The following is a 17,827-nucleotide window of genomic DNA, read 5'->3' as shown; positions in this document are numbered from 1 at the left end:
CTAGTCTGGAAGCTCCGCTGAAACCTGTCCACCATAGGTGACCCTGCTGGTATTTGAAATATTGGTGGCGTAGGTTTCAGCATCACAGCAGCAGGCAGCCGCCACAATATGACAACCAATAGTGGGTGGAGTGGTTCTCTAACTGGGAAAGGAACCCAGGCCACAGTGATGAGAGTGCCAAATCTTAACCACTAGACCACCGGGGCTGAGCTTCAGTCCTAGAGTCTACACTTTACCTTACATTTTGCCATCATGTTTGCCTAAGTTCTAATCTTTATTTATCCATTTGTTGCAATAGTCTAGTGGACCTCAGTAGTAGAACTGTTTAAATGTTTGTTTCTAAAGTTTTTAATATATTCTTTCTGATTTGACCCACTATATTCCAGCTACTTAAATATCTGTTCTCTGCAAATAGCAGTTCTATGTTAGTGCATAAAGCCCTTAAAAACCATTGGTCACTTTATATTGCAAGACCTTATTGGTGAATGCCACTTGCCTTTTCGTTAGAAAGAAGTTCCAACATAATACTGTAGGATCTGGCTGAGAAATCTATAGCCAGTCCAACCTTCTAATATGGCCAAGCTTTGTTTGTTTTGTCGACCTAAAAATAAAACAACCAGTTATTTAACCAGCAAAGTGGGTTTATTCAGGTATAGCAAAGGAATTGCAATTCAGGAGAAACCAGCTATAGTAAAAGCCGTAGACAAGTCCAGCAAGCAAAGGAGAGGATCGTTATTTTATAGAGAAAAAGGAGGAAGTTGGGAGGGATTGTTTTGAACAAAGTCCATTGATGGAAAGTGAGAGCTGAGGGTGGTGATGGTTTCTCATTGGCCAAGTTGCTGGGATAGTTGATTCTTATGGGGGATGCAATGTACATCTCTTCTTGTTGAAGTCTATAATTGACAATCCTTCCTATAATCGATGTGGAGTGGTAGTGCGTGAGGGCTCCTCCTTCTGGCCCCCCATTTTAGATGAGGTTTTCCTTTATTAATTTTCACATTTTTTATATTTAAGATCTTATCTTTTAGTTACATAAGTTATCGTGTTATTGGACAGAAAGTGTCCTAGGTAGAAGATTCTGGGAAAACTAAGAAGTGTCAATGAGATCATTGGCTTTGTTTTGAATTTCTCTGGTGGTGACTGAGATTTGACCTCATTATTTCTCCAAATCTAATTCTATATACCGTGTTGACCCTGTGATGGAACTGTTAAGTAGATTTCCTGCTGAATGAGCAGCTGTTCCCAAAAAGCCTGCACAGTTTCTCCAGTAGCAATAAACAAAGAACACTAGGAAAGGAAAAACCGTTTTCTTGCCCTTTATTTGAAAAAATGCTGGAGTTTTAGATCTCCATAATTATAATGAGAGCCAAGAGTTTATTGCAACTACTAAATAAACTGACAATTTTCTGCCAAATTAAGTGGAAGTAAAATGAAAATTTGGATACCAGGAAAACACTTTTGAATTTTCCATCGATGAAGGATAGCTGGAGTACTTTTTAACTTGGGGCATCTCCTTTTAAAAAGAATCCTGAGAGAGACCAGAATTTCAGAGAGACCAGAAAAGGATTGGAGGGACCTTGAGGTGCCCAGAAAGTTAAATCATGTAAAGAAACTCAGCTACTTTCAAGATGAAAAACACAAATGTTAATATTGTAGGTGATCTCCAATTTTAAAAAAGCTATAAGAAGATAATGTTTGCATCTCTCAAGAAGGCAAAAGTGGCCCTAGCAATTGCAAGGAAGGGGAAAGCATATTTTGGTCCTAGACCAGAAAAGAATATTTAAAATTCAAGTTATGCCATAATAGAATGGTAAACTTGGAAAATATTGGACTTTTACTCACACAAAGAATAGTAAGTATCTGTGGAATTCCTCTCTAAAGGTTCTTTGATCTTTTATTCCAAACTTTACCGTTTACTCCGTAATATTCACAACCCTCATTATAGATATCAATTGTAAAATTAGGCCGTAAAATTAAAAGATGGGTGATATTGATCTGAATCTAATTTAAAAATGTCTTTCTCGCTTATTGACATACAATGGAGCTTAGCTTATCACTAATGGCTTCCATAATTTTTGTTCTCACTTAATGCCCATCCCTTCCTTTTGATTTACTTCTCTCAGTCTTCTTGTTGTCCTGTGTCTTTGTTTCCATGCTCAGGTAAAATAACTATTCTAGGCTCTGTTCCTGAAAGAATATCTTTCTTTTGTTGTGTGAAGCAAACAGACTTATAGTATGAACTTTAAATGTAATATCTTTGAGATATTTTCAACACCAACCATCCTCTTTGAATAAGGTTTCTGTTGAGTTCTGGGTTTTCTACAGTGCTGCTATATGTTTGATGATTTTCTGCCTTTGATTGCCAGATTATCAATTTATTAGACAATCCTATTTCATAGTTCTTGAAACAAGAAATTACCAACTAACATTAACCACCATCCATATTAGAAAGAAATAGCCTTACAATGTGAATACCTATCTTAGGAAATGTCGGTAATAAATCTGTAAGTGACCAGCTTAGGGCAATTTCTAATACAATGCCAATATTTAAAAGAGTCCCTGCTCACCTACAAAGTTGTAGAAAACACACCTTTAAGGCAATCAAAAGGAGAACCGTGAAAAATAATAAAGCTTTTAATTTGACCATATTTTTAATAATTGAAAGGGGCTTCTTCAATAGCTACATAAATTTATAAGCAACATTAGGAATGTTTCAAAACTACTTCAGTTGTTTTATGGATGCACATTGAAGAATATGGAAAGATATACCAAGATTATATATGCTGTATTGTAGTTACCTCAAAAAAATAGAATCAGGGAGAGAGAGGAAACTGTTGTTTTTCACTATATACTATTATATGTTTAAAATTGTTGAATCGAGTATATAGATTTTATTTAAAGTAAAGAAAGACAAAATTTTAGAAAGTTCCTACAGTCAATATCATACTATTCAATAAAAAGGCAAGAATGCTAACTATGGCAAACTTCCTATTCCTAATACTAGTGAGTCTTCATCTATGATCCTATATTTATACATTTTTATTTTTATTTATATGTAGACTGCCCAAGACAAAAGATTATCTTTGTTGACAAGCAAAGAAGTAATATACAAAAGTATCTTTTACTTTTTATTAAAAATAAAATCCACAAGAAAATTACAAAATGGCCTATTTTTAGTAGCAAAAGGGAAATTTTTCATACTAAAGTAAATATTTATTTCACTGCTCTTAGTATAATATAATCATTCTTCCATTTCCAAAATTAAAAAAAGGAAATTAACAATTGAGTTTGTAAAAATAAAAATAATCATATAATTAATTATATAAAATGATACAAATGATTGAAATGATCTTCTCTGTACGCTAAACAAGAATAAAAGAAGATTCAATAGTTAAATCTAGCAATGCCTGCTATGAGAACTAAATAAATTTCCCTTCAGGAGAAAACTTTTATTATAGATATTAGCCTTTCTATTTAAAGGCATCATTTTTGGACCCTGTTAAACAAATTTCTGCTCTAATAAGTATTGAATTTAAGAGCTGAATGGTTTAGGGGGCCAGCCCGGTGGCGTAGCGGTTAAGTGCACGTGCTCTGCTGCCGGCGGCCCAGGTTCGGATCCCGGGCGCGCACCAATGCACCACTTGTCAGGCCATGCTGTGGAGGTGTCCCATATAAAGTGGAGGAAGATGGGCACTGATGTTAGCCCAGGGCCAGTCTTCCTCAGCAAAAAAAAAAAAAAAAAAGAGGAGAATTGGCATGGATGTTAGCTCAGGGCTGATCTTCCTCACAAAAAATAAATAAATAAATAAATAAATAAGTAAAAGCTGAATAGTTTAGAACTAAGTTGTCTATATTGCTAAGATATGCAGATAAATATTAATATTATATACAGTACTGAAATAGCTACTGTGTGAATATTTAATGCATTCTTAGGAAAACATTGAATTCCTAAAAACATTCTAAATATTGAATTTCTAAAAAGTCACAGTAATTTGGCTTGTGATACGTTATAGTTATATTAAATATTTTGATAATTTCTGTTCTAGTAAGGAATAATTTTGAATAACTCTCATTTATGATATAAAATCTGGGCCAAACTCTGAATTTAATTGACAACAAAATTCTATAAAAGGGAAAAAAAAGGTTTCAATGACAAGGTACCAAATCATCTTAATTTTTACTTGCTTATGAATTAACGTGGCATAAGTTTTCTTTGTTAATGCTCTTTTGAAAATTGAGAAAACCAAATATTGAGGTTGAAGGTGTTTTCATTAATTTAGCCTAGGTCAGAATTCTGCAAATTTGAATTATTTTCTTTGCGAGTTGTTACCAGCTGAGAGAAAACCATTATAACTATTTCCTAGTTGTCAATATTTTGGCTAATAGCAGGGAGGGGCTCTGTATTCTTTCAATTATCAGTTCCTCCCACTGCTTTGCCTCAAAATCCAAGCCACTCTTCTTTTTTTCAGGATGGAAGGACTTAGTGACATCTCCACAGAATCATAATGCCTAGTCGTTCAGTTCCCTGGTGACAGTTCACTTGCTGCGAGGTCAAGAATTGAGGACATCAAATAATTGCAGTCTTTTGGATATAGTACTTAAAATTGGTTTTTATGGCAATTGGCACAATAGGACATATTAGTAATTATAAATTTCCCCATTGTTTCCTGGAGTAATATATGTTTTAAAGCCTTAAATCTTACAGAATGTACCGTCTTATAATTAATTTGTACTTGCTTTATTTTAAAGTGATTTTAGATGAATTCGATCAGTTTAAATGCTTTTTAAACAAAATTTCATACTGAGACTGTTCAAAATTCATACTATTTTAAAACTCTTCAACCTGGTAGAAATAATGCTTCTATTCAAACACAGATTACAAGTATTAATTTAATAGGGTATTCATAATCCTTTACTCCAGGTATAAAAATAACTTAACTTACATCATTCCTTACGTACAATACCTTATCAATGCCTTTTTGATTGATGTTGAATATTATGTCATAATAATAGTACTGAGAATTTAATGTGGTACCCATAAAGAACACTTTTAGCTTCCAAGTCAATCTCTAAAAGTTAATATTTTATATTGGGCCTATGATATTAATGCAAATTAATAGATTGAAGAGTCAATTTAACTGAAATGTGTATTTCTTCATTTTTAGCACTTTCGTTTGTTTAAACTTTTCTAAAAAAAAGTAAAGCTGTGATCCTACTAAGAGAAGTATGTGCTGTAATAACTAGTAGTTTTAATATTCACATGTCATTTAGCAAATGAGAATGAAAAATGAACTCTTCCATTGATGTGCTGCTCTACCCCTTATAAAACAGTATTAGGAAAATTTGACAGGGTTTTGCTACAATTGCTGTACGTATTTTTTCCTAAAAGTTTCTGTGTATGTGTGTAAACATCATGTTTGATCATAAAGTTCTGGGTGGGAAGAACTTGTTTGTGTTATGATCAATTATAAGATCATAATGACAATGAATTCATTCCTCTCATGTGTTGGTCTGCCATGTTTAATTTCATTGAATCTTTGTTTCAGAGTTTGCATGTGGTGCTCACTTTAGTAGCCACTATCTCAGAAATAATACTTTCTGATCTTTTCTACTATATCCTGAAATTTTATGACTAAAATGGGTGGTGTTGGATGATATAATTACTATGATCTTTGGCATTTTGCTTCCAGTACAATATTTGACTTTTTTGGTCTTGATGAAAGGCCTTCTATCTATATCATCCTGATACATTTTCTTAAATCCAAGAGATAAGAGAAAAAGTACGTTTGATTTCATTTTACACTGATTCCTTTCTTTTTTTAAATTTTAAGTATCAGCAAGCTTTTTCTGCCAATTGTCAGATTGAACCTGTCAATTACCAGGTGTTGGCAATTTGGCACTTGTATGTTATTGCCATTAGGGTCTTGGTTGTTCTAAAATAATAATTATTGGTGTATACAAATTTATATTAAACATAAATCAAAATAAAATATGGCCAATTCTTTGCAAATGTTATAGTTTCCATAAAAATATTACTTTATACTAATTCTGTTCAAATACTTACTTGTTAGCATAATAAAAGTAATAAAATTTATTTTCACAGGATGTGTAGATAGAAAGATCAAGCGTAGATGCATTGTAAGGTTATCTGACCGCAGTGTGTGTTTATATGTTTTTTATTGCCATCATACTGTTAATCTTTTTTCATAACACTTTGCATGACTCTGATTATTAAATGTGGTTTAAATGCAAGATCTGAATGATCCCTAAATGAACTCTGTGGTGGGGTGGTGAATTTCATTTTAGAGGCTGAACCGATCGAGCTCCTCTGAGTGCAGCACAGTTGATAACCCTCTGCCAGGAGAAGGAGAAGAAGCAGAGGCTGAACCTGGAAATTCAGATGAGCCAGAGGCCTGTTTCACAGATGGTAAGAGAAAAATTGAGACCTTGTTTACCATCCATTTATTAGTGTTTTGGCTTTTGTCTTAAAACCTAATACTTACCAGGGTGTTGTTTAGTAAAAAGTCAGAAGACTCCATTCCATGCTGATTAAGTGAAGACTCTATGACTAAAGGCAAGTCACTGGAGCTCTCTAAGCTTCAGTTTCCATACTTACCGTTCTCTACTAATTAGAATTTACAATGACAGTGTGTTATACTGTAAAGCACTCTACTTACTGTAGGAAGGTTATACTTCTCATTTAGATCCTTAATTCATGTTCCCAGCTCCATGGATCCACTAGAACACAACTTAATTGGATAGACGGTACTATTGTCCTTTCCATCAAAAGTTGAAGCTACTCACTAACCCAAAGGAAATCATTTGATACTGTTGACCACAGTCTGTCTCAAAATTCTTCCTTCTCTTGGTTTCAGAGGCCACACTCTACCTTTCTTCTTCTTTTACGTCTCTGAGAGTTCTGAGTTTCTTCTCCTATTTCTTTTAGTGACTATTTTTATGCACATCCCTTCAATAATGACATTCCCCCACATTTTGATGCTTGGTTATCTTCTTTTCTTGTTCTCTGGCCCTAAGGGGTTTCATTCATGTCCATGGCTTGAACAGCCATTTCTGTGTTTTTGACTCTTAAATCATTATCTTTACCCTTGACTTCACACTTGAGTTCCAGATCTGCCTACAACTCCTAGTTGCTCATCTCCACCTGTTGTCTTTAAACACCTCAAGTTTAATAAGTTGAAAACAAACTTTAGGGGGGTTTCCCCCATATAATCTGCAGCTTCCTCTGGTCTTTACTTCACTTAGTGACATTATGATCTATCTTGTCTCTCAAGCTGAAAACTTTTAAGTCAGCCCTAACCTATTCCTTTCTAGCCACAAGTTGATCACGGAAACCACAAGTTGATCAGAAACTCTGAGGATAGGGCTCAGGTCCTCCAGGCAATTTTGATGCACACTAAAATTTGAGAACCATTGGTAGGATAAAATCTGAAGTCCTTAATTTGGCAGGTAAAGCCCTTTACATTTAGCCTCAGTCTATTCTTTTTAACAGTACCTCCTTTCACTCCTTTTCACTTTCTTTCTGCCTTACTGAACTTTTTACTACTCCTGGAACTTTTCAGGGATTTTATTCAACGTAGCAACTTTGAACTTGGCTTTGGCAAGTATGCAGTGTTTTCTAAGCAAGTATTGTGTCATATAAGTAAAAACACAAACCTAGAGCAGGGTTGCGATATAAGACAATAATTTAGAGCGCAAGCTTTGGAGCCTGATAAACATGAGTTCTAATTGGCCTACTGCTAACTCTCTGTGAGACCTTGAGCATGTTTTTAAATCTTATACCTCAGATGCCTCATCTGTAAAATGGATATGACAACAGCATCCATATCGTAGGGATGGTGAGATGACATGAGATAACTCATAAATTAATTAGCACAGTGCCTATCTTTCATCTCCTTCTATTTTCCGTATTGTTTTTATTTATTTTATTATTTTATTTTTTTTGTGAGGAAGATCAGCCCTGAGCTAACCTCCACGCTAATCCTCGCCTTTTGCTGAGGAGGACCGGCTCTGAGCTAACATCCATTGCCAATCTTCCTCCTTTTTTTTTTTCTTCCCCAAAGCCCCAGTAGATAGTTGTATGTCATAGTTGCACATCTTTCTAGTTGCTGTATGCAGGACGCAGCCTCAGCATGGCTGGAGAAGCGGTGCGTCGGTGCGCGCCCAGGATCCGAACCCAGGCCACCAGTAGCGGAGCGCTAGCACTTAACCGCTAAGCCACGGGGCCGGCCCTCCGTATTGTTTTTAAAGTGTTCTGTTAACGATCTCTCTAGAAGCTATGATAGCTTGATGATAACGACTCATGATCTACTCATGGACTTACCCTCAGCATCAGTATTCTTTGTAGAAATCACTGACTTGCTTTCATTCTCCAAGATTTTCTCAACCAGTCTCCTGTAACAGTCATGCAGTAAACAAAATGACTGGCAAACAAAGATATCTGCGAACTGCAATGGATGCATAAATTTTCCTTAAATACAAGCCAAATCTCATCTTATGTGAGAAGCAAACAAGTATGACACCCAATTAATAGAAATTTTGTGTTTGCTGAAATTAACACCATAAGCAAAACACATGGAATTTCCTTTAGAAGTGTTAAGAATTTTATCATGTATTTCATCATCATGATGAAATTAAATTGACTAGCACCATGTAAACTTAAATTTGTACAGATACTACCAAGATTTCTTCCACTCATTTTATGAATGACCTTGACTTAAAATTCCAGGATAACTAGAAAGAAGGTGGGATTATCAAACAAATTATGTCTTCAAATCAGAAAAGGGCTTTAGAAAAACTTAAATCCTCTAGAGAAAATATTCATGCTAAGCTATTTCAGACTGTCAGTGCTATCTTACTGTGATCAAACTTTACACATGTTATTTTAATCCTACAAAATATCAACAAGAATACTTACAGGATTACTTTGATATTATTCATAACTTCTAATTTGAGTCTAATATATAAGAGGTACTATAGAAACACATTTTCAAATGAACTTTGTTGTTGACTATTGAAAATTTGCTGAGGTTGAAAGTTTCAGTTATGCAAGATGAGTATGTTCTGAAGATCTAATGTACAACAGTGTGACTATAGTTAACAACACTGTATTGTATGCTTGAAATTTGCTAAAAAGGATAGATCTTAAATGTTCTCGCCACAAAAAGAAGAAGAAGAAGAAATTGGTAACTATGTGAGGTGATGGCTATGTTAATTAGCTTGATTGTGGTGATTATTTCACAACATATACTTATATCAAATCATCAAGTTGTATACCTTAAATATGTACAATTTGTAATTGTCAACTATACCTCAATAAAGCTGGAGAAAAAAGAGAATAGGCAAAATCAATCTACAAAGATAGAAGTCAGACTAGGAGTTACCTTTAGGGAGTGCAGATTGGGGAAGGGCATGAGGGTACTTTCTGGGTGCTAGAAATGTTATATCATGACCTACATGTCTATTACACGAGACTATCAATCTATGTATTTAAATTTTGTGTACTATACTTTATGTATGTCCTACCTCAATAAAAATTTAAGTAAAAAAAAATAATAATTTTTTTTTAAAAGGACAAAATCTGTGAGGGAACACACATCTCTGAGTCATACCAATTTGAGCAGCTGTGCTGCACTGGAGACTTCATACTCACTTAAACAGGGCAGCCAATTTGCTGAGCTTTTCAACCATTTATCCACTTCTTCATTCTTTTGTCCAATCAACAAATAATTATTAAACACCATCTGTATGCCAGGCCCAGCCCTGAGCACTGGAGAGAGAAAAAGCAGTGAAAAAAACAATGTCCTTGGCCCAAATAAATATGTCAATATGTAGTAGGTCAGATAAGTGATACATGCTATGGAGAAATAGAATGAAAAGGGGAATACTAAGGTTGAGGGGTAGGAACCTACTATCATAAAAATAAGTGGTCAGAGAAGCCCTTTCTAAAAGGCTAACGTTTGATCAGAGACCTGAAGAAAATTGAAGTGGGCCACACAAATATAAGAAGGAAGAGTATTTTAGGCATTGTAATGAAGGCACATGCCCAGAGGTGGGAATATGCACAACACTTGAGGAAAATCAAGGATCCAATAGAACAGATTCAGAGATGGGAAGAGTGGTAAAAGTTGAGGTCAGAGACATAGTAGAGGCCAGATCGTAAGAGCTTTGAAGGACATTATAAGCATCTCATTTAAATTCCCACAAAATGCCATCTTAAGAGTAGATGGGTGGATAGCAAGGGCAGACGCTGGGAAGCTTCTTGCATGTTTCTGCAGTAATCCAGGTGAGAGATGAGGGGAGCTTAGATTACTGTGGTAGTATTAGGAATGATGGGAGTATGAGATTCTGAGTATATTTTGAAGTTAAAGCTGAAAGGATTTGTGGATGGATTGGATGTCGGATGTGAAAGAAAGAGAAGAGTCAATGATGACTCAAGTTTGGGGCCTCAGAAACTGGAAATATATAGTTTCCACATGAAGACTTCAAAATGAGTGGGCTTCTTAGGATGGGAAATCAGGAACTTGTTCATTTACATTGGAAATGACTCTCACCAGTTCGCGATTGGTCTGCAAGAACTGAGCTAGAACCAATGCCAGTTTACAGCAGCATTTGGCCTCCAAAGATTTTTGTTACCTGAAAGGCAACAGAAAACTCAAAAGAAGTGTGAGAGTTAAATCAGAATAGTTGTGTTTTCAGTGAAGATGAATGCCAAAATGATTTTGTTGTTCATTGCTTCACATCCATTGATCCTTTTCAACTTCCTAACTGTCACTTGAGTAATTCCATCTTGTTCCTCTTCTTTACATTTGTCCTCTCCTTACTCCATGTCTTTTCTTAGTTCTGTTCCATTAGCTTTATAATTCAAGACTTCAGGCTCTTTCCTTAGATCTGGCATTCCTCTTCTCTATCCTTAAATCTACATGTCTTGGCAACGTGTATGGTTATGAACATGACATGACTCTGATTCTGCTTGGTTTTATATTGTACTCCTTTTGGATTATACAATTAATAAATTACAAAATCAGGACTAGGATGTGATAAAGATATCTTTTTTTTTAAATAATATATTTTCTGTTAATTTGGTAAGAGGAGCCAACGCAATTTCTTCCAAAAGTGTTCTGAGTTCATCAACTTCCTATAAAATAACTAGTAACTAATTCTAACTTGAATAACAATAACCAACTCCTTTGTGCCTTTTATTTTTATCTTTGTTTGGAAGGAAAATGTGGACCAAACATTTGTTTTAGAGGATTTAGAAATTTTTAAGAAGTAGTGAAAAAAGACATTTTCCTAATCAATTTTTACATTAATTATACTGATCATGCTATTATATTCTTATTAATGGGTTATCTGTCTTGCCTTTTTTATTCGAGAGTATTGGTTTAACATGATGAAACCCAGCATAGACTTTATGTAACGCATCATGAGAGCAAATTAATGAAACTACCCAAAAGAAATAGCATTTACCCACCGGGACCCATTAAAATGTTTGAAAGTTTCTCTGATATGTTTACATTTAATTAATAGTCCTTTTTAAGAAGAAGGTGTGATAACGTTGCTAACCAGCTAGGTTGGAAACCTCTTGGGATATGCTTTTGCTTAAAAGCCAGATAGGCAGTCAAGCACTCCTGCCTCAAAATAAGAGAAATTCTCTGAGGTGTGCTGAATCCTGAGGGCAATATTTATGATCCGTCATCTCAAATAAAAAGTTTACTCACTTTTCTAATTGGAATGTATAGTGCCTTTTCTTGCCCCAATCATAGGAATAATATATCTCTCCAACTTTAAGACTGACAAAAATAAATCCCACATAGTAAAATCTTAACCAAAGGGATAACTCTCCCTTCTGGCAATTGTACTTGAGGCAGATAGATTCTGTTCTACATGAGATCTTTGTTTTTAAATTTGAGATGAATTCTAAAGTCTCAAGCATTAAGTTAATATAAAAAAATAATTTGATCTTAAACATTTCCATTCGTTCTGAGGTTTTCTTTTGCCCTGAAAGAGATTATCGGGGAGTCAACTTTTTGCCCTACTCTTTTACTATTTTTCCATATCATTTTATAAAATACTCTCTCTTTACTAAATGCATTTTGAGATATAAAGTAATTATTTTAAGTACAGTGAGGATAAATTCTGTCAGATCTGAGGTCATGTTAATCATAATTAACATTGAATAAATGAAGCCATGTGTATATTTTCCATTCATCTTGGTTTTTTTTTTTTTCTTTTTCATCCAATATTTGTGTAAATTCTAGAATTCACAGAGATGCAACCTTTCAGATAATGACTAACTGCTTAAAAGATTTTAGAACTCTTTTTTGGGAAGATTACGTCTGTTTTAAATCAACTATCCATAGCCATGTAGGACTGCAGTAAGGACTATAGCAAGTATTGTAAACAGAAAGAAAAGCCCTAACAGACAGAGTTTTAGCCTTCTGGGAACTTAGAAGCTTCCAGAGAGAAAGGATAGGAACACATAAAATATACATGAGAGCAAAACTACCAGAGACTTTGTGGAAAAAACCTAGCTTGCAACTTTTCTATAGAGCTGGAAATTAAAGGGCTAGGAGATATCTCCTATTAACTGGATCAAGGAACTAATTTCTCTTCAGAATCGTGAAAGAAACCTTAACAAGACATTGTCAAAAAACCATAGTTCATCAAGAGAATTCTAGTTTTGTTGTTTCAGGACATACAGTTTATGATTATCTGAAGTTATTACTTGATAAGCTCAATATTTTCTATGAAATATATTGTTTTATAGAGAAGGAAATTATTTTTTAAAGCGCCTAACTTACAAACTTCTGAAACAAGTATCTAAAAAGTGCTTTCCAACCTCCTACCCTCCCTCCGAATGAGGTTTTTCATGTAAAATTTTTTAACAGAGGAATTAACTATAGTTCTTTTTAAATTCTTCCTCTTCTTCAAAGTAATTCTGGTTGTTTATATTTTAATCAACTTTAAATTTTTTTTAATTTAAAAATGAAGTTTTCAGTCATTATCTTTCTGAGCCTCTCTTGGTCATAGCTGTGTTCACCGGTCCTTCACGAAACATTTTACACCTGACTTCTCTCTTACCGCAGCCTGTTGTACCTCTCGCCCACTCTTTCTCTGCCTCTTCTCCTTCAAGGTTTTCTCTTCTTCCACCCATTCCAGTGGTGTGCAGGTGATGTATAAGAACCACTTCTCAAAGAAAAAGAAACTATACGTACATACATCAGTTTATTAGAAATGTCACTGATATAAAGGATATATGGTGCACAATTTACAAATAATAACATGAACATTTTTTATTGTACATTTCATATAGCTAACTGATTCCCACAGAATGCTTTTGTTGAGTTTTGCCAAAATTTTGTATTTATAGACAACTAATGATTGCAATTGATGAACTAGTATAGTTTTAACCTGAAGGTTGGTTGGTGTTTTCATTTATGTTAATCAGTTAGGTGAAAGTGAAACAAAGAAGCTACGTGTCGGAACTTCACTCATTCACACATTCATCAGTGACGTGAGCAAATCTTGGCTGAATCAGATAATAGAATTTGAATAATGAAAGAATATTTCTTCAATTTTTTGTGCTATTCCCAGCGTATGGCTACAAACTTTTACTGTTGTATTAACATTTCCTCCATCACTTTCTTAAGTCTAGTCTAGAATATCAATAAGCCCTGATTTATAGCATTTGATGACTTTTGTAGTGTAAAGATTCCCACTATGGCTGATTTCAAACTACTGATGTGACTTCATTGACTGTGGAGTTGGGAAGAGATGCACAGTAGCCCAATAGTATAACATTTTTCCACCATTCAGAATATATAAATATACTCAAGAGCATAGATAATAGTAAAATGATTAGAGAGTGATATGTTTTTATTATTTATTACCTTTTTTAAAGTAAGTTATAATTTTAAGTTTATACAATTTAATTTTTGATAATGGCTGCACTTAAAAACAGGCTAGCAAAATTTCCTAATAATTTAATGAGTAATTAAGAGCCAGTATGAGCTGGCTCCAGCATGCCACTGAATTCTGTCCCTTAATACTGCTGTTCTAGAATGTTCCAGACTTGACTCTTTGCTCTCCTCACCCTAAATACGTTTTTTGTGTGACTTCAACAACTGTCCTGATCTCAGGGGACACATCTGTGCTAATGATTTCCACATATTCTTTTCTAGCCCGCGCTTTTCCCCTGAGCTTCAGATTCACACCTCAAAATATCTACAGATATCTGTATTTAGAAGTTTCACTGGCATCTCAAACTCATTACCTCCCAAGTAACTCTTGCTCCTTTGGTCTTCATTTCATTGCTGACATCCACCCAATTGTCCTGGGCTCCACCCTTTCTCTTACATCCTTTATCCAATCAGTCACCAAATCCTGCTGTTTTTACCTGCCGAATATATCTTGAGTCTGTTGTTGCTCTGGTTCCTAGCTAGAGTTGCCCTAATCTATCCTTCTTGTTAGGGATACCAAACCAGAACCCTAAATGGTTTTCTGGCTCTAGGTCTTTCTTTACCTCTACCCCTCTTTTTTCTCCTCTTGCAACTTATCCTCCACACAACTGTTGGAGGAATCTATTGAAATTGCAATCTGCCTATATCATTCTCATCTTACAACCCTTCACTTACTCCTCTTTGTCTATAAGACATAGACCAAACTCCTTAAGGTGAGGGAAAATGCTTTCCATAATCTGACCAATTTCTCTAACCTTATCTCTCACCCCTGCCTTTTGTGTACACTTTACCTTCATCATAATTCTGAACTGCTTTTAATTCCTGTTCACAATAAATTTTGCTACCTCTTGGCCTGGAATTCCACCCAAACTCTTTTTGGCTAATACTTTGATTTAATTCAGGCTCTACCTCTTCCAGAAAGCCTCCTCTGACCTCGCCTTCTCAACAAACAAGCCAGGTTAGGTGGCCTTCTTCCATGCTACTAAAATAACCCCTGCATATCTGTCATTTTAGTTGCCTTATCCAGTTATAGTCATTTATCTCTATATCTAGCTGCCTAACTAAAAGCAAAAATAGATCCCAGAGAAGAGGAAACTATGTACACAGCTGAGTACAAAGAAGATAATAAATGTCTGATGGAAATGTGAATGAGTAAACCTAAAAATTTTTAAATAAGAATGTTCTTCAATTTTTTATAGTGGTGTGTTTTACGTTTAGGATTCCAAAGTCAGATTTCTTTCTAACTTAGAGTACCTGAAACAGTTTCATCTGCATTTTCTAATCAGGATCTGTTTCTTTTGAACTTGATAATGGGAACTTCAACTAGTTTTCTTAATATTACTTAGAATGGTGTTTCTCAAAGGGTTTTTAATAGAGGAGTTGAACCAGCGCCAAATTGTGGACTAGATCTACATCAAGGAAACTTTACCTTTCAGCAAGTAAAGCCCTGAAGTGCATTTTTGTCTGGAGATTTTAGTTCATTCATTCATCAAGTAATTATTTAGTGCTTATTGTGTATCAGGATTAGGATTGTACTAGGATTTCAATAATAAAAAGTAATGAGTGGTTTAAACACTGTAGAGGAGATTGATGAGAAATCAGGGAAGTGCAGAAAATAAGAATACCTCCCCAGTTAGAAATTGCTGACAAGTATTAAGAAGACACCATCGAGAGAGGAAATGAGAGGAGACAGCATCCAAGTTGAATCTATTTGAAGCTTCAGGTATAAGTGTTAGAAATTATTTGGTTGAGGAACTATCATAGGGAGCAATTAAATGATGTATTTTAAATATTTTATTTATCCTGAATATCAAGATTTTATATGCACGTCTTGCTTGCCAGGTTGTGTACGGAGGTTCCCTTGCTGCCAAGTTAACATAGAATCGGGGAAAGGAAAAATCTGGTGGAACATCAGGAAAACCTGCTACAGGATCGTCGAACACAGTTGGTTTGAAAGCTTCATTGTTCTCATGATCCTGCTCAGCAGTGGTGCTTTGGTAAGTGATCTGACACTTAAGGCGTTAAATTGATTAAATCAATAAGTCAATATTTTTAATAAATGAGTTGGAAGATAAAAATATCATGGTAAATTGTTTTACCTAAGAATTCATCCCTATGGTTAGTACCAAGGACAAAATTTTAGTTTAGCTCAGTAAATATTTACTAAGCACTACTATGTGCCAGGGATTATTCTTGCTGCCCAGAATGCAAAGATGGAAAAGATCCAGGTACTTTTCTCAAGGAGCTCAGAGAGCATTAGGGAAGAGAGAGGCACAAGTGATTACAGAATGGGGATGTGTTTCTAAGTGAAGTATATACATGATTAAGCTTTGGAGAAAGAACAATTGTCTGCTTGGGGTTTCAGAAAGGTAGATGATGTTTTGCAAGATCTAAAAAGATGAATAAGGAATTTTCTAGCCAGGAAGGTGGGCTGAGGGGAATGAAGCATAAAACAGCATGAGATATTCAGGAAATTAAAAGTTGTCAAACTGTAGAAAGTATCGTGGAAGGAAGAGCAAATACAGGAAGGAGGTGGTGACCGGAGATCCTGGGACAAAGATAGGCAATGTCAGCTCCTGGAGCATCTTGCATGCTATTATAAGGGAAAATAGACTGTAGTTCTAGGGTCTGAATGGGACAAGTTTCTCATTTTTTGTGCTTATACCCAGCACCTACTATCAGGATTGAAAGGGATCTGGGAGAGTTACAAGCTCCCTCAGCCTTTTCTTATTTGTTTTTCTTTCCTGCTGACGCTAAAAGAGATGAGCCATTAGAAGCCCAGTTCCAGCTAGAGATGCCACTGGAAATTCCATTATACTAAAAACAGAATATTCAAGAACTTTATATATTGCCTCATAGACAATCTTCACGGATCTGGAATTTGATTTTGCTCTACTTATAATAAGTTAACTGTTTCATGGATGCTGGTAGAAGATATGAAACTTCCAAGTCAGAGACAAAGGACTTTATTACTCTTGGCATAGAAAGCAACATGTTTGCATTGGTTCCCCTGGTCCCCAAGTCGGAGGGGGCATAATAGGGACCTAAATGAACATTGCACACCCAGTGGGTTAGCGTCACAGCTGAGGAGCACTGAGCTTAGGGAACCCCACCTTTTATAGCAAACGGTAAGCAACCTTGCTTTTTGTTCCAGAAGGAAACTACCTTATCCTTCAAGGTTGCTTGTTGCAAAAACAACCCTGAGAAATGAGCAGTCAGGGCCTTGCATTCTTGGCATACTCAAACAAGAACGTGCAAGGATGCTCAGGGCCCACGGTGGATTGCCTCCCCCAACAAGTCTCCTCTCTCAAAAACAAAAGATGTAATAAGAAAGTGCTACTCTACGTACCTGGTACAATGCAGCTAGGAAACTTGACTGTGTCTACATTATCTTGTATACCTAATAACTAAGGAAGTTGGTGAATCATGCTAAGTTACATACGTGACTGAGACTTTCAGGAAGGAGATTACAAAAAATTAAAGAAAAGTTTAGAGTAATCCTTTGTTCAAAATGTCTAAAAAGAAAGATGACATTTTGGGGGAAGTGTGCTGCCAAAACTGAAATTCAGATGAATCATGTGGGGAAGAAAAGGGAAAAGTATTTCAAGACACTGATGTTTTTACTCCAGGATTTTTCCAATCGAGCTAGATTTTAAAAATACTTGAATGAATTAATAATACCTTAATTAATAATAAAATAAAGAAATAGCTCTAATTTAGTACATATTTATTGTGTTTCAAGATTTTTATATGGGTTTTATCCCTTAATTTTCAAACAATCCTGTGAGATTACAGTGTTTTGCCTATTTTACCAATGAGGAAGCTGGGTACAGAGTTTGAAAAGTTGC

General features: G+C 35.2%; 1 protein-coding gene across 5 annotated transcripts in view; it reads left to right on the top strand.

The window, feature by feature from the left end:
- SCN9A (sodium voltage-gated channel alpha subunit 9) overlaps positions 1-17,827 on the top strand; it is a 155,862-nt gene that overhangs the window by 114,011 nt on the left and 24,024 nt on the right. For all 5 annotated transcript variants that reach the window (XM_058549173.1, XM_058549170.1, XM_058549171.1 and 2 more), the window contains 2 exons: positions 6,307-6,427; positions 15,822-15,976. In XM_058549173.1, coding sequence (XP_058405156.1) covers positions 6,307-6,427; positions 15,822-15,976 — 276 coding nt within the window. The remainder of the gene's footprint in view (positions 1-6,306; positions 6,428-15,821; positions 15,977-17,827) is intronic.

The sequence above is a fragment of the Diceros bicornis genome, chromosome 10 (assembly GCF_020826845.1).
Source record: "Diceros bicornis minor isolate mBicDic1 chromosome 10, mDicBic1.mat.cur, whole genome shotgun sequence".
Taxonomy (NCBI): Eukaryota; Metazoa; Chordata; class Mammalia; order Perissodactyla; family Rhinocerotidae; genus Diceros; species Diceros bicornis.
The sequence above is the reverse complement of the archived record's forward strand: the minus strand, read 5'-3'. Positions and strand labels throughout refer to the sequence as shown.